General features: G+C 44.1%; 1 protein-coding gene across 5 annotated transcripts in view; it reads right to left on the reverse strand.

Moving 5' to 3' along the window:
• Nucleotides 1-471: 471 nt before the first annotated feature.
• The window catches only part of LOC101160088 (alpha-2-macroglobulin-P), a 40366-nt gene continuing 21938 nt past the window's right edge, over nucleotides 472-18899 (reverse strand). For 3 of the 5 annotated variants that reach the window (XM_023961529.2, XM_023961531.2, XM_023961528.2), the window contains 11 exons: nucleotides 10466-10622; nucleotides 8789-8863; nucleotides 8506-8583; nucleotides 7006-7168; nucleotides 6741-6928; nucleotides 6301-6513; nucleotides 1438-1559; nucleotides 1272-1362; nucleotides 1121-1189; nucleotides 927-1032; nucleotides 472-614 (listed from right to left, as the gene is read on the reverse strand). In XM_023961529.2, coding sequence (XP_023817297.2) covers nucleotides 574-614; nucleotides 927-1032; nucleotides 1121-1189; nucleotides 1272-1362; nucleotides 1438-1559; nucleotides 6301-6513; nucleotides 6741-6928; nucleotides 7006-7168; nucleotides 8506-8583; nucleotides 8789-8863; nucleotides 10466-10622 — 1303 coding nt within the window. In that variant the 3' untranslated portion in view covers nucleotides 472-573. The remainder of the gene's footprint in view (nucleotides 615-926; nucleotides 1033-1120; nucleotides 1190-1271; nucleotides 1363-1437; nucleotides 1560-6300; nucleotides 6514-6740; nucleotides 6929-7005; nucleotides 7169-8505; nucleotides 8584-8788; nucleotides 8864-10465; nucleotides 10623-18899) is intronic. The other 2 variants (XM_023961532.2, XM_023961530.2) reach the window with 1 other exon arrangement.

Below are 18899 nucleotides of genomic sequence, written 5' to 3' on the forward strand. Positions count from 1 at the left end.
AAAATATGTATCCCTCAATTCACATAGAAGTTTGTTTTCTTTACCAGAATCATGTAAATGTAAAACCTGTTTTTCAAAATAAGATTAATTCCTACATTTATAGGACACAAATGAAGCATTTTTGTTTAGTGAGTAAACTGCTGAAATGAGCCTCAATGCAATGCTGTGCAATCAGCAGGAATCAGATTTGCACAATGGCTTTACTTTATTGTTTGTGATTGTGTACATGAATGAATTTTTTCTCTCAATTCAGTTACTTAATAGTCTTTCAAAATGTATATTTATGTTGTTGCCCTCTTTTGTTTTTCACTCAAATAGAAGTACAATTTCAGTATTTCAACTGCATTGCTGTTTTTGATTATTGCACAGACAATGTTATTTCATAGTTAAATTAAACAACGAAGTGTATCAAATATCCTACAAATTAAGTGTAAAAACCTTATGTTTTACATATACCAGACAAATCCAGAATTCTCAGCTTTTGCTATACATTTTATTTAAAAACTGATCACTGAGTGTAAAGAACACAAAACCACTGGATAAGTCTTCTCAGCTCCTTTACACACTGATTCTTTAAGCACAGTGGGAGATGTATTGAGTCTCAGCCTGGTCACCTGCAAGACAAAAAAGGGACGTACAATCAAAGACAAGCAGCCCAGTAAACTTCATACAGTGCATAATGTTTGTGACAGTTATATTTTATAGATTTTTTATTATTTTTACTTTTGTCAAATGTATGTGTTTTCTATTACAATTGTGAGTTTGTCTTTGATTAACTGAAGGGTACCAAGAAATGTGTCAACGTTTGTAACGCATTTTTTAATGTTTGTCTCTCATTCGTTAGTAATATCGTAACTTTTGAAAACTTAAATAATAACAGGATTTAAATATTTCAAAAAGTAAATTGTCCAAATTTAGGCTTTTACTTGGCTGGTAGTAGTCATAGATTTTGACCAAGGCAGGTTTCAAGTTCTGTACTGGCAGCTGCTGTACAAGCTTCAAGTAATGAGTAATGGCTTCTCCCTGTTTTAACTGTTGACAAAAAAAGAAAGGTCAGTTCACGTACTCACAGATCTAGATATTATCATCAATTAATCTCCATCTTTTGAATGCTTCTTACCTCCCTCAGGTAAATAACAATGTGATCCTCCTTCTGTTCCACACGATCTACCAGCAAGGCATTTTTCAGCTGCAAACACAAGTTTGTCTATCGTTACTCAATAGACAAAAGCAATACATTTTCAGACTTGTGTCAAAACTCTGGTCATTACATTCTCCAAAGAGTCCTTTACTGGAACAAATCCAGTGAGCACTTTGATGTCCAGGATGATCATGTTGGAACTCATTTCATTTCCACTGTATCTATTGGTGAATACGCAGGATTGTCAGTCAGGAAAGAAAGCATAATCAGACAGAATCTGCTTGTAGCTCACGCACAGAGACTTAAGATGCAAAGTTAGCTTTTGTCTGGATATGTCCGAACAGTTGGTTTGTGCTTCAACTTCCACACTCAAAGTTGTGATGTTTGGACGAGGAGGGATGTTGTAGTGTTGAGAAATCTGAAGAAAAAACATGTATGTTAGTGAGAGATTATCTTCATTACAATGATCAATCACACGCTGACTGAGTGAAGGTGATTGCATAAAGGCTCAATTTTTGTTGTTCGATAGTATTGAAGTCCCACTCCAACCATCTTTTGATGTACTGTATTACAAAAGTGTTGCCAGTGGTCTTTTAATTATGACTATCCCGTTTTTAGACAAGATAAAACCAGCTGTTGATTTCTAAGACATCGTTTGTGCACAGACGTTTCATTCATGAGCTGGACCAGTGCTTCTCAATTATTTTTTGCAAGGCCCCCCCTAGGAATAAGAAAATGTTTCTCCTTCCACATCCTGTGACCTTCTTCATTCCACACCGCTCTCATGTTGTACTGCTGGAGTTTGGATTCCAGCTTCCTCCTGTGGGAGTCTCTCCCGTTCCTCAGCTGATCCCTAAGCTGGTGCTGCACCCTCTTCGGCCTCCAGACCTGAAGGCTCTCTTTTTCCTGTTCAGGAGGTTCTTCAGGTCACTGCTTATCCAGGGTTTGTTGTTGGGGAAGCATCAAACAGTTCGAGTAGGCACAACAGACTCCTCACAGAACTTAATATATTCCGTAATGCAGTCTGTCATGCCGTCAATGTCCTCGCCATTGAGGCATGCAAAGAGCATCCCAGTCTGTGGACCCCAGACAGTCCTGCAGGGCCTGCTCCATTTCAGGGGTCCACCTCCTCACAGATTTTTTGTTCACGTTCCCGCAGGTTATGGTCAGACCTGCGGGGGGGAAGGGGGGGGGGGGCATTTGCATGCAGCAGATCCAGAGTTTTATTTTCCCAAGTGGGACAGTTCACATACTGAGTCCCCGAGCGTTCTGCCCATGGTTATGTGGTTAAAGTCTCCAGTGATGATGCAAGAGGAGTTAGGCTGTTCTATCTGCAGGCGGGAAACGGTGGTAGTGATGACGGACGGACTCAGCATCGGCGGATGGAGGAACAGAACCATTCATGTCAGCAATTCGTATGGGACTGCTTTCACAACTTGCTAATGGTGAATGAGAGACACCTGTGTGGGAGGGCGTGGTTACACACAGAGCAGGGAGGTTGTTCCTTTCTCATAGTAAACCAGTGCGCGGCATGCAAGGGCAGAGAGACGACTGTTGAACCCAGGTTGCAGCCTACAGAAGAGAGAAAAAATTTGAAGCCAGCGTGAGGAGTCCGTGACATTTGGGCGCGACCTGCAAGGTGCAGGCAGGAGGAGAGCTTGGAGCCGGAGGTGGCACGCAATCCACGACGCGGAGGCGGGAAAGCACCGGCCACAGCCATCACGGGTCTTCATCGGGGCAAGGACTAGCAAAACACTCGCGTGGAGGAGGGAGACAGCATTCCCCGTACACTGCCATTTGGAGACGCAGACGGGTGAACGGGCTTCACCCCTCCTAAAGTTAAGTGTGCCAGCTTTACCCCAAGATTTGATGAACAGCCTGTAGCTCTGTCGCCAGTGTATTTTATTTGGGTTAGAGATTGACTTTTATTCTTTTGCACAATTGTTTTAGTCCGTTTAAACTATCTGTGGGTTTGTCTTGTTTTTATTGGGGCGGCCGTGGTGCAGCGGTAGGGCGGTCGACCCATGATCGTAAGATTGCAGCTTCGATTCCCGCCTTGCACGCCCATGTGTCGAAGTGTCCTTGGGCAAGACATTGAACCCCTCCTTGCCTCTGGTGGGAGGTTGGCGCCAGTGTTCGGCAGCGGAGCCGCCGCCAGTGTGTGAATGTGTGTGTGAATGTGTGTGTGCATGGGTGAATGGGACTGTGACTGTAAAGCGCTTCGGGCCTTCGTAAGAAGGTAGAAAGCGCTATATAAGTATACGCCATTTACCATACGCTATTTATTGCATGTGTACTGGTGGCCTAGAATGCAGGCTGGCTTATGTGAAGAACTTGGGGGTGGGACAAACATCAAGGTGGACTCTTGGACTATCGCGTCACATGGACAACTCACCACCGTTCTCATGAAGACTCTTGATGTGATGGCTTTGAATGTGTTTTATGTCATCCTGTTTTTTTTTTTTAAATCTTTCCCGGTTTTAGAGTATTTTATTAAAACCTTTTACCTACAAAGGCTTTGACTGTCTCTGGAGCGACTGGCAAACTCCCCAGCGGATCCCTAAAATTTTGGTAGCTCTGGGACTTCACCCTCATCCCTTTGACATTCACCACCACAACCGATGTGAACTCCTTCGGCAGATAATAAGGTTGGACTCCGATCGCCAGCAGTTCCACATACGGCGTGCCGAGTCACTCCTTGACTCAGATGTGTCCGGGGTTGCACAACCGTCATTCACGTAGAGAGCAATCCCGTCTCCCGTCTTCTTACCGCAGCCGGCTGCATCTCTGTCCACCCTCAAGGTCATAAAACCGGGAACCGCGACGCTGCTTTCCGGGATGTGGGAATGCAACCACGTCTCAATGAAACTCAGTAGGCTGCATTCCCGACACTCCTTTTGGGTGTTTATAAGAGTTGTTAGCTCCTCAGTCTTGTTGGCCAGTGAGTGCACATTCCCCATAATGACTGCAGGCACAACAGTCTTAAATCTCCTCCTGTTCATGTTAACGTGAGTCCCAGCTCTGCGACCCCAACGTCTCCTCCATATCTCCTCTCGGAATCTCATGCCGAGCTCCATGAAGCAGACTAGACTCTGTCAGAGCCAGCAGCTTGTGGTGGTGTAAACAAGGGCCATGCTTCCCAGTGTTATTACATCAGATGCGAAAACTGACGTAAGGATAATATAAAAAAAGGAAAAATGAAGGTGAACAGAAATAATGGAAGAATAAAAAAAGAGAATAAGTAAAAACAAAGATGATTACAAACTTGATTACAACACAATTACATGAGCTATGGCAACAGGCGTCTGTTCTCTGCGCCATCTGGTACTTCAATATGGAAAGTGTTTAAATGGAAGATAAAGACGTCATGAAAATGTCTACAATGGTTCATGAAGAATAACATTATTAGAATGAGCCGAGTGATCTAAAGCAGTGTTTTTCAACCAGTGTGCCGCGGCACACTAGTGTGCCGTGGGAGATGGTCAAGTGTGCCGTGGGGAATTGCCCTCATTAACTGAAAAATTAAACATTTCCCATCTCCAGGTTTTCAGCTCTCTGTTCATCCAAACAGGCCCTGATAAAACACTGAGGAGTTAGGAATATAAAAGATCGAAAAATACTTTTTCTTTGCGTTTATTTTATTTTATTAAAGACATTTTGATAAGAATGACGTACCGCGATTCAGCTGCAACTCCGGCTGTATTTTGGAAAAGTCCCGCCCCTTTAACTGTCTCCACCAATCCTTCTTGGGGAGCTTAATCACATGTCATCAGTGTGACCAATCAGAAGTGGTTAAAGTCTTCACTTCCTTTTCCTGATTTAGCTCGTAAAGTCGCTCAGTTCTAACATAAATACCAGCTAAAGCTCGTCTTTATCGGTGCAGCTTTCCACAGAATCCGGTATCAGACCGTGGAACAAGTGAACAAAACAAGGAAGCTCAGAGACGCGATCTCCGCCGGCCGTTTAATGCACTACATCTCCCATGATGCATTGGGTTGTGAGAGTGACAGCGCTCAAGGAGATCTGTTGTTAAACGTCTTGAAATCAACGAACACACATCAAACTGTTTTTACATCTTCTAACTTAACTTTTATTGCATCTTTTAGAAAAAAACAGCTGTAGTTTCCAGCTTTTTCTGCCACAATTATCACTAAAATGCATGTGAGATTGCAGAGGGACTGTAGATCAATACAGACTATGAGTTTCTCTTTTTTTTTTTTTTTTTAAATTTTTGGATCCTGGTGTGCCGCGGGATTTTTTTTAAGGTTAAAGTGTGCCGTGGCTCAGAAAAGGTTGAAAAACACTGATCTAAAGGCACGCAGTGATCCTGGTTTTGTGCAACAGAGGCAGCGCTTCTCGTGCTTTTTCCACCTCGCAGCCTGAGTCCACTACCCCTCCCCTTCTCACACACGCGTGAGACAGGAGACAGGGACAGCTGCAGGGACGGCAATTCACGGGTTTCAGGCTGTTACAAAGTCCGTGATATAAGAGATATTAGGAAGCCAATTGTGGCGCTGATTTTTTTCTAAGCACTGAGCCGCCACCGCCCCCCTGTTACGTCCCGGGCAATTGCCAGGATTACCTGTGTCTAAAACCGCTACTACTGCGCGCCTCCCCTGGGCACGGCCCACTTTTTGAGAAGCACTGAACTAGACTAACTGTTTGTTCCCGCTCCCCTGAGAATTTTATCCCATGCCATCCCATCATTAATGGCAGAGATAACTCCCATCCCAAAGGAATCCTATGACCCATAGAAATCGGCAATCAAATGTCACGCTGTGCAGGATAAGCATGCCCTCATTTCCCATCATGCCTTTGTTAATTATTTGTTATTATTATTATTATTATTATTATTAATATTGTTAAAGAGGTGTGCTGCTTATTAGTGGTCGGGTTTCGGTGGAACAGAAAAGCAAGACCCTTAACTGCATATTTGCTTATAAAGTTTTAATTTAAAATGTGCTACTTGTAGCTTTAATTTAAAATGTGTTTTGTCAGTATTTAAAATTTATACCAGTATTGCCAAATGAAATATTGGGATATTTCACAGTATCAATTTTTCCGCACTTCCTCACTTAACAGCAACAAAAACTTTGAAAAAGAATTATGCAAAAAATGGAAACAAACATCTGTCAGGTAAGAGATTTGTATTTGTTTACCTGGATTGAGGAGCATGCAGTCCCTTTCACTTGTAGGGTATACTTTCCAGTCGCATCATTCATCACCTTCTCCTGGTAAAGCAGTTTGTTGTCTGGTTTCACATCAAACTCCAGTTGGACACTAGAGGACTGGACTGTAACGGTACTGGAACCCTCTGGGCTGAATACGACTGTAGCATAAAGAGCCAGAGCTTGAAGGGCCGCTACTGTGTCCTGCAATACAAAGTTAAAAATATGCGAGTTACATCAATGAGCTTTCAGAGAGACAGAATATATGCTTTTTGTGATGACATTTAAGGTACACAGGAAGAAAATGCATGACTTTAGTTTTCAGAATTGTTGTATTTTATTGTGGGTTTATGCAGTGAACTGGATATTGATGCTGACAATCTTTAAACAAAAACCAAATGTGGGTTTGGAGAGCTTGACTCTTGCTGTACCTGGGTAGAAGAAAAACCCCCATAATAGTTCTGTTGCCTGATCATCCACCTAACAATACTTGAAGCATATCCCAGGTCTTCAGCAGTGTGGGAGGTACTGAGTAAAGACATCAGGACATAAGAGCTGATTTCCACTGACAGAGAGTCAGATGTTTCAGCTGCAGTCTGAGTCCAGTAGATGACATTTCCTAAAAAATAAATTCACAATCAACAATGTAACTGACAGTTTAGACAATGAATAATTTTCAGCTAGAGGATAACTCACCTTTTTTTACTGCCACCCTGTCAAGGTGCTGCAGAAGGTGAGCACGAGTCTCCATGTCTCCTGCCAGTGTGAAGACATATGCTAGCAGAGCTGTGGTGTAGGTGTTGCTGAGATCATTAATGGATCCTTTTAGGCAAGAGAGGCTCCTAGTTACCACTGGGTTCTGAAACAGATATTAAAAAATGTACTGTTTGAAAGCAGTTCTGATAGTCTCCAGTTATTAGTCTTATGGGTGAGATCAATGCACATCGAAGTATTAATTGGATTTGTGGTGATCATTTATAACCATTTAATTTCAGTTTTATCAGAAAGTAAAATATTTGGTTAAGGAATTAACCCTGGTTCTCAGAAACATCATAGGAGTAGCTCACTATAGGCATCAGAGGGGTATCTCACTATTGGAACTGTGCGCTGTCACCATAACCATTTTCACATGACGCAACTTCTCACTGGCAGACAGAAAAAAATGCAAACACTAGAAGGAGGGCCCTCCTCCTACTATGTGTTGAACATCCACTTTTCTCCTAACTTTTTAGTAAGCACATCCCCATTTGTTCTAGGTAAGTTTGGTCATCTGATGACACTTCACTTTACGTTTTGTTTAAAACATTAGCTTCAGCATTTAATGATGGGACGAGGAAACTCCTGTGTTGTTGGTCAAGCTTTAATCAGAGACTGCAAAAATTCATCCAAGTAATCTAAATTGGCACATCCAATACTGCCTGGAACATAGTCTATGAGGGTACACATATTTTATAGAATCCAGAAAAAATATGGGCTGTTGCCTCACTGATATGATAGTTTTACATATGTCCCTGAATCGGGGACACCAGCGGAAAAATTGCCATTATGCTAATTATGGCTCATTGCAGTGATGCTTTTAAAGTGCACTGTCCCTGGAAAAATAAATAAAATAAAATAGCCAAGAAAAGCACCTTCCCACACATGGAACAAACTTGCAGAGGAACCCAACTCCTTGTTATTATAAGCCCCAATGACAGCTTCGACAATCCTACATGACATCTTTGCTTTGTGAACGATTTTCCGTTGTGTGATGAGGCCCGTGACAAACAATTCCTCTGCCTTACAGCTGTCCTCTTCATATCAATGTTCAATCCTCTGACAGAGCTGAGCTCATGATGCTGTTCGTCCTCAGAATACGTAGTCGTCTTGCCCGTAGTTCAAGAGGATGGCTCAAAACAGCCAATTCAAAACATTCAGTAAAATAGTGGGATTAACTTTCAGTAAACTCACTAAACCCCTCCAGGTTAATTGGACAACTGACAGGTTAACAAAAAACGCATAGAAAATGCTAGACCTCTGTCTTTGAGGTCTTGCAGGAATAACTTTGATGAGCGTGGTGCAGTATTAGCAGTATTAGCGCATTAGTCCTTTAATGCACACATCATTTTCCATCATTCACTGAACGCATAAAGAAAGCTTTGGCATTTTAAATTGTAACTAGAACATCCTGTGGGAGACAGATTTAACTTCTCAGACCAGGCCAATAGTGTCCCGTCTGTTTGAGGATAGTTTTTCCAGAGCTCCTGATGGCGGTGGAGGCTGTCCCGTTGTCACCTTGAGGTAAATGTGAGAAATGTGATTCACTCAGTCCAGTTCTCATATTCACAGCCTTACTAATATATTGACGTAAAAATCTGTTTTATGCAGTTTGGAGTTTTGTTGATTCTTTCTTTTTCTGTATGATTTGATATATGATTTAACATGATATATGATTTTTAAGTCTCTATGGTTTGTAAAACGTGCATGTAGGTGTACTTACATTAGTGGATGGATTCATCTCTAAGAAAGCAGCCGTGATGTAAGCACTGAGAGTCACTTCATCTGACACCCCACCCTGTACAGACACAACAACCACAGAAGAGACTTAATATAAATCTTTTCAAGTGTATCCAAAGCCCAAATTCTTGTTATTAATAGAAAACCGATGAGCTAATTTGATGTCAAACTGTTGAGACCAACCAGTGTTTTTTTGTATCTGTTGTTATTTGCTAAATAAAAAGTGGTGATATGATATCAAGAAACTGATGTCTGACAGATGCTTGAGCTAATCAGATAAACAGTAAATTAAGTTTTAAGAGTATAGACCAACTTTTATTGAGATCAAAACCTATAGTACAACTTTTACGATTCCAAAGCACCTTTAAGCAGCATATAGATTTAGTAATTGTAATATCTGTCATCTTCTTGCAAAGTTGTATTACTTTACTTTCTGGGACTAAATAGGAAACAGTGGTAACCTATTTTGTATTATTCTTCAGTCTCATTGTAGGCATTTACAGGTGTGGACAGAAAGAAATCCTGTTGTGTCGGAAGAAGTGTCTGACTTTGAACATTAAGCTTAAGAGGCTTCAGAACAGAACTAATAACAGACCCAGCCTTCATCAGCTTGTTCGGCCTCTTGTTTTAGCTCTATTTTGCTTAAAGGGCCCATGTCATATCATGCTTCTCTTAAACCTTTCTGAATAAACTATATATGATCATCTATTACCTTTGGCACACTACAGAACAATTTTGAAAAAGTTAAATATCAGTTACTTTCGTAGCTAAATTTCCAACCCTGAAGTACAGACGACTTCATCTCTGAGGACCCGGATTTCGCTCAGTGTGGGTGCCGCCCATTTCATAACATCAACCGTCAGCATGTCTGCATATCACTCACGAAAACAAACAACACCCAAACTTTTGCAAAGATGGATGTTCATATTGGGCTGCACAGTGGCACACAGGAAGAAGGCCCCCGCTTCAAGTCCCGGCAGGGTGACCTGAAACAGAACATCAATGGGGGATCCTTCTGTGTGGAGTTTGCATGTTCTCCTCGTGCATATGTGGGTTCTCTCCAGGGTCTCCGGCTTCCTCCCACCATCCAAAAACATGCTTCATAGGTCAATTAGCAACTCTAAATTGTCCATGGGTGTGAGTGTGAATGGGTGTGTGATTGTGACCCTATGACAGACTATCGCACTGTCCAGGGTGTCCCCTGCCTTCTCCCACAAGTAGCCGGGATAGGCTTCAGCAGACCCGTGACCCCGAAAGAGATAAACGGAAAAAGATGAATGAATGAATGAATGATGTGGTTATTGTGCATTTAAAATGAAAGCATTTTGCCGATCGCTGCTATTTCGGGGATAAAGTGGATGTGTGTCTTAGCCTGGGGGTTGTTCTTCACTTTCATACGTATGAATGTGATAACCAACTCATTTTCGTGGATTGGGAGGGGCGCAGCTTTTTGGAGTAATACTCTGAAATGTGTGAATGGATCAATATACCACTTTGGGATTGTTTATAGTGAGGAATGAACATTATAATACACGGAAAAGCTCAAAAAGTTGATTTTGCAAGATATAGGTCCTTAAAGTCCATTTGTGCTTGTCCCAATGTTAAAGACACATTCATGATATATGATTATGCTAATTACTTTAATTAAGTTTCACTTTACCTTCATTCTGTTACTAAAGAGTTTGCCAGACTTCTCAAAACAGCCGTTTTCTTTTTGTTTGGATTTCAACCACGATGTAGATCTTTGAACCACACTTGGGTCGATGTAGATGAATGATTTGGCTTTAAAAAAAGACTTCACAACAAAAGCAGTCAGCCTAGAGGAAATAAAAAAAACATTATTAATCATTATCTCTTTTCAAAATAAAGAAGGCAAGTAAAATCCATTGAGGTAGTTCCAAATTATTATAGTCCTTCAAAGTTGCACTATTATTCTTTTAACATTCAGTGTGTTGTCAAATGTATTTTACATATTTTGGTTTGGATATTGGCTGGACAGTGGCGCATTGGTTAGCAGCAAGAAAGTTTGCATGTTCTCCCCTTGCAAACTAGGGTTTTCTCTCACTGTCCAAAAACATGCTTCATAGGTTAACTGCTTATTCTAAATTGCCCCTTGGTGTGAATGTGAGTGTGCATGGGTGTAATATTTGTGTCACTGCGACAGACTGGTGACATGTCCAGAATGTCCCCTGCGTTAGCCCACAAGTGGCCAGGATAGGCTCCAGCAGCCCTGTGAGTATGTGAGCAAGTGTGCTTGTATAACCGTATTCTTGTATATTTTGCAGGTGAGCTGGTTGAAATCAACACACAAATGATATGTAACTGTAAAGATGTCTTAAGTCCTTTAAAGAGAACATTAGTGAAGCTAATGCATAGTTTAACCTGTTTTCACTTGGTATGACTCAGACACCACATTTTGTTACTATGATGGTGGATGTGGATTGATGGCGAGCGTGGTAACACACCTAAGAAACGGTGTCAGCTAAAATGTAAAAAGCAAAATCTTGATAGATGTATAAAAGCTTTGCACAAGTGCGACTTAATGGAATAGACGTTAACAAAAATGAAAGTGTTGAGAATATGAGATTGTTAGATCCGGAGCTAAGTAAATCTAAAGCATATATACATGTGTGGAGTTATAACAGTGTTAATTCAGTCAAGAAGCAAGTACAGGAGTCTGTATTCATCACTACCAGATTTTGTAAAATACTTATAGCAATTTCATTTGTGTAAAAAGAGAACAAATGGGGTAAAATAACAGTCTTTGGCTAGTATGGCGGCGCGCAGGGGTGCAGCGGCCTCTCATGCTCCCGGTACCAACACCGTTTACAGGACTGCTTTCGATGACTATGCCTTGTTAACAGACTCTATGGTCTGTTCAGATTGACATGCAGAATGGCCAATCGGACATCCTCTGACAAACTCTGCCTTCAGAACGTCTTTTTCTCCCCGCGGCACATCATGTCCCCGGTAGAAGTCCAGCAACCGGAGTTTATTAAAGCCGCCCCGCGTTTCTCCTCCTGCTATAAGCTTTGCAGTTCTCGCCCGATAAATACGAGCTCATCAAGGAAGCTGTGAGGCACGCGCTTTATACTGTTGCGGAGTGTGTGTTTGTGCTGAGCTGCGCGCGTGCCACGAGGGAGGGGCGCGTGCAGGTGGAGATGGGGGTGTGAGCACGGAGCGGAGGTGTGTGCGTGAAATATATTGTGTGTTCGGAGGACGGAGCACTAAATTAGTAGTCGTTGTTCCCCATCAATACTGATCAATATGGAGCCAGCAGCGCCAAATGCCTCACAATATGCCACGCTCCCCGCATTGCACCGTTTACAGCAGAGCATGAATACGATGGTCGCTGCTTTCTGTCTTTGTAATAAAACGCCTCATCTGTTAATACAAAAGTATCTTTATGTAAACTCACTGTGTAGTTTTTAATCATCAGTACATAAACAAAAATGTTGAAATAAACATGTAACAAATAAACATGAAGATGAAAAGAAAGAAGTACTTTTTTTTAATCTTTTCTGGCCCGCAATCTACACTTATGTCCTTGAAAATCGATCGCGATCGACGTAATGAGCACCCTTGATATAATATATACATGCATAATATATATAATGATGTCAAAACGGGTTGTGGCTCCGGGTGCTTTTTTTTTCATTAGGGGCGGTCCGAAATGGCTCTTTGAGTAAAAAAGGTTGCCGACCCCTGATCTAACGGAAACCTGGCTGAAAGACAACATGTCGGACCCAGGCTTTCAGCTCGACGGACGGCTTCTGTTCCGGGCGGACCGCAACCAGCAGTCGGGGAAAACCAGCGGGGGTGGACTGTGTATCTACAGCCACAAAGGCTGGTGTACGAACTGCACAGTGGTGAACAGCCACTGCTCCGAGGCGATAGAGCAGGGGTCGGGAACCTTTTTGGCCAAGAGAGCCATAAATGCCACATATTTTTAAATGTAATTTCGAAAGAGCCATACAATAATGAAGTGTCCCTTCCCCACACTGAGGCATGGAGACTTAACCTCTTTTAAAGTTCTTTATTCCGATTACTGCAGACCGCAACAAACGCCCTTCAATTAATTCAGCAACTCCTAAATCTCTCCCGCTGAGACGAGAGCGCTTCTCCCAACTTTATATTCCCCTGCTCCCGCTGCAGCCCTCCCATTTCCCTTATTCGGCCCATAGCTGAACCCCATTGGTCCAAACTACCTAACAACAGGCTGAGCGACAGAACTGAGGGCCAATCAGATCTCTGCTTGACGCGTTCAATGAACTCCAGAACTTTTAACGCGGCCCAACAGCCATCCAACTCAGTCCGCGACAATTTGTTTAAAACTAAATACACAAATCAATATGTGCATTTGATTTAATTTCAACATTTTTAAAGTACAATAAGTCTGTGGATTCTTTTTAATAACATTGTTATGCTGTTGCTAATAAATGATGAGTATTTCTCGTGGTAGTTTTGCTGATGGTCTAGTCTGGTTGATACGTGGTGAGTTTCTGCTTCATGCAGGCGTTGAGACTTTAAACGTGATCGTAGGTCTGAATTTTCTTTAGATGTGACAAAGACTGATCACATGCAGACGTGGAGCCAAACACACACTCACACGCTGCAGTGAGTGACGGGAAGCGGGTTTTACGTTTTTATAATCCCTGCGCGATTCACCTGCTGCCTGTCCCCACAACACCTCAGCCCCACCCTCTGCTTTCTCCCTCACACATCCCGTCCCCGCAACTGCGCGCTCTTTCTCAGAGACGGGAGCGCGCAGTTTTAGCCACGGCAATTCACAGGTTTCCAGCTGGTACAAACTCTGTGAAATAATAGATAATAGTAACTGATAGCGCTGGCGCAGATTTCTCTCTCTAAGCACTGCTACTACTGCGCGCCTCTGACATCGCGCCCGAGAAGGACTGGTCTAATGAAAAAAAAAACTATAATTAAAGATTTGTCTGCGAGCCACATGTGACCATCAAAAGAGCCATATATGGCTCGCGAGCCATAGGTTCCCGACCCCTGCGATAGAGCATATGACTGTTAAATGCCGGCCACACTATCTGCTTCGTGAGTTTACGGCGGTGTTTATCATGGCTGTTTACATCCCGCCGGGCGCTAATGCTAATGCTAATGCTAACGAAGCGCTAACGGAGCTACACAACAACATCAGCTCGCTCCAGCACAGGCACCCGGAGGCTTTTTACGTGGTTGCAGGGGACTTCAACCATGTAAACCTGACAGACACTCTGCCCAAGTTCCACCAGCACATCAACTTTCCAACACGCGGAAATAATATTCTGGACTGTGTCTACACCAACAAAAAAGACGCATACAGAGCTGTCCCCCATCCTCATTTGGGCTTTTCAGACCACATAGCCATCATGCTGGCCCCTGTTTACCGCCCTCTCCTCAGACGACAAGCACCAACACAGCGGACCATCACAGTGTGGCCTAGTGAGGCTGCATCAGCTCTGCAAGACTGTTTCCAGCACACAGACTGGCAGATCTTCAGGGAGGCAGCTTCGCATGAGGGGGAGGTGGACCTGGAGGATTATGCATCAGGAGTCCTCGGGTCCATCAGTAAGTGCACAGAGGATGTCACCAGCACCAGGACTGTAACGGACTACCCCAACCAGAAACCCTGGCTGAACGCAGAGGTGCGGGCTCTGCTGAAACACAGGAATGCTGTGTTCCAGTCAGGTAACAAGGTGGCACTCAGAGCAGCAAGAAGGGAGTTGCATGCTGGGGTGAGGAGGGCCAAGGCCGCCTATGCTCAGAGGATTCAGGGACACTTTACGTCGAATGACCCTCGGAGTATGTGGAAGGGCATTAAGTGCATCACAAATTACAACACCAGAGATGCACAATGCCCTGAGGACCCCTCTCTACCAGACGCACTCAACCTCTTCTACTCCCGCTTTGAGGACTCCAACACCGCCCCTCCCAGCAACAAACTCACCATCCCTGGCGAAGAGCCCTTTAGTGTGACGCCCGCTGAGGTGAGGAGGACCCTCCAGAGGATCAACCCTCACAAAGCTGCTGGACCCGACAACATCCCTGGACGGGTGCTGAAGGACTGTGCACACCAGCTCACAGAGGTGCTGACAGACATCTTCAACACCTCCCTGATGCAGGCAGTGGTCCCCACCTGCCTGAAAACCGCCACCATCATTCCAATACCCAAATCATCCACAGTGACAGGTCTGAATGACTATCGGCCGGTTGCCCTGACACCGATAGTCATGAAATGTTTCGAAAAACTGGTCATGACCCGCATCACAGAATCCATCGACATCACCAAGGACCTGCACCAATACGCATACAGGTCAAACCGATCCACAGAGGACGCCATCTCCTCTGTGGTCCACACAACCCTCACCCGCCTAGAGAACAAGAACGCGTACGTTCGACTGCTCTTCGTGGACTTCACATCAGCTTTTAATACCATCATCCCACAGACCCTCACCCAGAAACTACACACACTTGGACTGAACCCCACTCTGTGCAACTGGGTCTTGGACTTCCTGACAGACAGACCGCAGTCTGTAAAAATCCGCAACGTCTCCTCCTCCCCGATCACCCTCAGCACGGGCTCTCCCCAAGGCTGTGTGCTAAGCCCCCTCCTGTTCACCCTGCTCACGCACGACTGTCGACGAGTCACCCCAGCTGTCTGATCGTGAAGTTTGCGGATGACACAGCTGTGGTTGGACGCATCACCAACAACGATGAGTCCGACTACAGGCAGGAGGTGGAACATCTGGAGAGCTGGTGCAGAGACAACAACCTCTGCATCAATGGGAAGAAGACCAAGGAGATGATCGTGGATTTCAGGAAGGACAGATGCCCCCCTCCCCCCATTCACATCGGAGGGGACTCGGTGGAAGGGGTTTCCAGCGTCAGGTATCTGGGCGTGCACATCTCCAGCGACCTCACCTGGAGCACCAACACCTCCTGCCTGGTCAAGAAGGCACACCAGCGCCTCTGTTTCCTGAGGAGGCTCAAGCGTGCTGGGATGGGAATCTCAGTCCTGACCTCCTTCTACAGGTGTGTGGTGGAGAGCGCCATGACCTCCTGCATCACGGTGTGGCACGGCAGCTGCTCTGCAGCAGAGAGGAAAGCTCTGCAACGAGTGACCAAAGCTGCACAGAGGACTGTGGGCTGCAGCCTGCCGTCCACCACTGACATCTATACGACCAGATGCAGGAAACGGGCCTCCCACATCCTGAAAGACCCCACTCACCCCTCACCCCTCTGTTCTCCCTGCTCCCCTCAGGCAGGAGACTGAGGAGCATAAAGAGCAGGACCACAAGACAGAGGAACAGTTTCTTTCCTGAAGCAGTCAGACTGCTGAACTCCGGTTGATCACTGCACCCCCCCCCACCCCCACCCCAGCCCCCCCTCTATGGACAACAAGCTAATTCCCAAGTGCAATATCACAGGGCTGTGCAATACATAACATAATATACTGTGCAATTTGAAAAATACTTCTGTGCAATACTCATCAGGAACCACACTGTAAGAGACTGATATCACATTGATATTATTATTGAAATATTTATTTATGTCTGAATGTAAACGGCTGGCCCGGGACCAGAGAGCCTAATTTCGTTTTATCATGATAAAATGACAAAAGTTTTCCTGAAATATAGATTTTTTTAAGTAGATACAATCCAAACTAGAAATTCCCAAGCAGTGAACAAGTAGATTAAAAACAGGTCTAAAAGAGTAAAAGACAATTTGGCACGGTAAAGGGAGTTCTTATGTTAGGAGTTCAAGTGTTTGCTGATGGAGTAAAAAACATTTTGTGATTTCATGAAGGTTGTCATCTGTAAAATCATACAGAACTGTACCATTGTTGGCATAATGCCATGTTTTTGAGAGATATTGCTAAAGAGCTAGGTTCTGTGTTTGGCCAGTACTAGTTTATTGTATGTGGTAATAGTAAAGGGTTATGTAAATCCATCAGTAGCTGACAACAGCAGAAGAAGCGTAGTCGAGCGTAGATGAGCGAGTCTACAGAGTATGTGACAAAGTGCGCTCCTATAGCCTACGTGCACGATAGAACTTCCGGTTAACTTCCGTGTTTCGAGTGTAAGGCCGACAACTTCCTGTTAGCCGTACTATTGTTGTGGGGAGTTTTGTTGAGTTGCTAGTTTCGAGTAAATAGGAGCGGATTTCGGGTAAAAGACAGGCGTTTGGTGTTTCAACGCATGACAAAGACATCACAACATTGTTGTGTACCCGTGTGCGAATTTGTCAAAGTACAACAATACTATAAGCTTTCAGAGCTTTCCAGTATATGGGTCGGTGAGAGCCGAATGGATGGTGAACACGGCGGGAGGACTTTACCCCAAGCAAGACGAGTCGTGTTTCGAATTTGCAGCAATCGGAAAGAAAATGCGTCATGTAAACACGCCATTCGGAATACTGTACCCCGGTCAGACTCGTTCGGATCAAAATTTCTTTCCGATCGAGATAGCTGGGTTTACCGATCGTTTTTCATGTAAACGGTCATTCCAATCGTGTGTCACTACTGCTCTGGGTTACGTCATGCATAGACGGTGTTTCGCTGAGAGAAAGCTTTGGAGCTCATACGGGACCGACCAGCTGCTCTGCGGACGCCCCGCTGGCTCTCCCCTCTCTTTCACCCCTCACGAGGGAGATGCGGGGGGATGCGTGTCCGCTGACGTCTGGACCCGGCATCCGAGCTCTGCGTTCGGGTGAACCTCTCTGAGCAGAGCAGCTGGATTTATTAATGTGTTTGAGGGGAGGGTGCTTTGTTACGCGTGCGTTTTGTTATGTGTGAGAATTCGGCAGCGAGCCGAACCGCCGCTCTGGGTTAGCGGCTGCCGGACTCGCGAGGACAGAGCAGAGCAGAAATGCCACTCAGTCCTTAGAAACTGTTCAAAAAATCACATGGAATTGTGTTTCTAGTTGTGCCCCGACAAAATAAAGGCTGATGTTATTCCCAGACATTTACGTGCAGCCAGGATGCAGATTGCAGCGTTTCCCACATGGTTTGTCCTGGATTTTGTGTCCATCAAAAGGCTAATGTTGTTAGCCCGTGTTGTTAGCCTATCCTAACACTGGGTTCTTCTTTAGTTCTGTTCTTCCACAAAAAAAGCACTGACCACAAGGATTAAATATAAAATGATGAGCGAATAGGCACTTCATAACATTCATAACAATAATAAAAGCACGTTTGGAAGATCGCCTTGTATATTATCGAGCTGCTGCATAAATACATGTGACAGCAAAGGTTTGCTTACGGGACACATTTCCCTTCCGGTATTTTCAACACTATATTTTTTCGACACGATATTTTGCCCATGTAACCACGCACTGTTCGACAATCCTGTAGATGTCTTTCACGTCGATTTTTGGGAGACCTTGCAGACAACGGTTGAAATATGCCATCTTTCACAATCATAATTTGCCGTGTCGCTGCAATAGAAGTCGCAAGCCAGAAATGGTCGGCCTCACACTCAAGGCGGCGGAAGTAGAACTCCTTAGTTACGTGCACGGAGCCTATTACTGTATTCTTGAATATTTTGCAGCTTTTTCAAAAATTAAACATGTTGCACCCAGAGTGAGTAGGCCCATGATTCTTAGTCGTGTTAAATCGCCTGTTCATGAAGGTTGCCGTTGAAATGAGGAAGTGTTTATAGGGTTCAGGTGGGCGGGGGTCATTGTAACAGCCTTGCATGACTGGACCCTTTCCCCAATGACGCCACAGGGGGAAAAAATCATTTTGAGAAGAGACGCAAACCCAATTTTTTTTTTTGAAATACAAAAAATGCAGCAGAAAACAGATCAAGTGTGTATTGTTTTCACACCTCTGTGTGCCATTGTCTTTCCCTCCATGTGCCCCAGATTGCTGATCCCTGGTCTAAGAGATCATGCTAGAGAGAGGATGCTACAAGTCAGGCTTCTGACTGAAAATAATTCACTTTGTTTTTCTCATATTAAGGCAGAGGTGAGGCTACATTGCAGACCATGGAATGGGGCCAACTGAGTATATTATGGTGTAATCAGCAAAAAAATGGATCTGGGAGATCCCAGCTGCTTTAGAAATGTTATTGATGTACATTGAAATA

Source organism: Oryzias latipes, chromosome 13, assembly GCF_053564925.1.
Source record: "Oryzias latipes strain Hd-rR chromosome 13, Olatipes_Hd-rR_3.1".
In the NCBI taxonomy this organism is placed as follows: Eukaryota; Metazoa; Chordata; class Actinopteri; order Beloniformes; family Adrianichthyidae; genus Oryzias; species Oryzias latipes.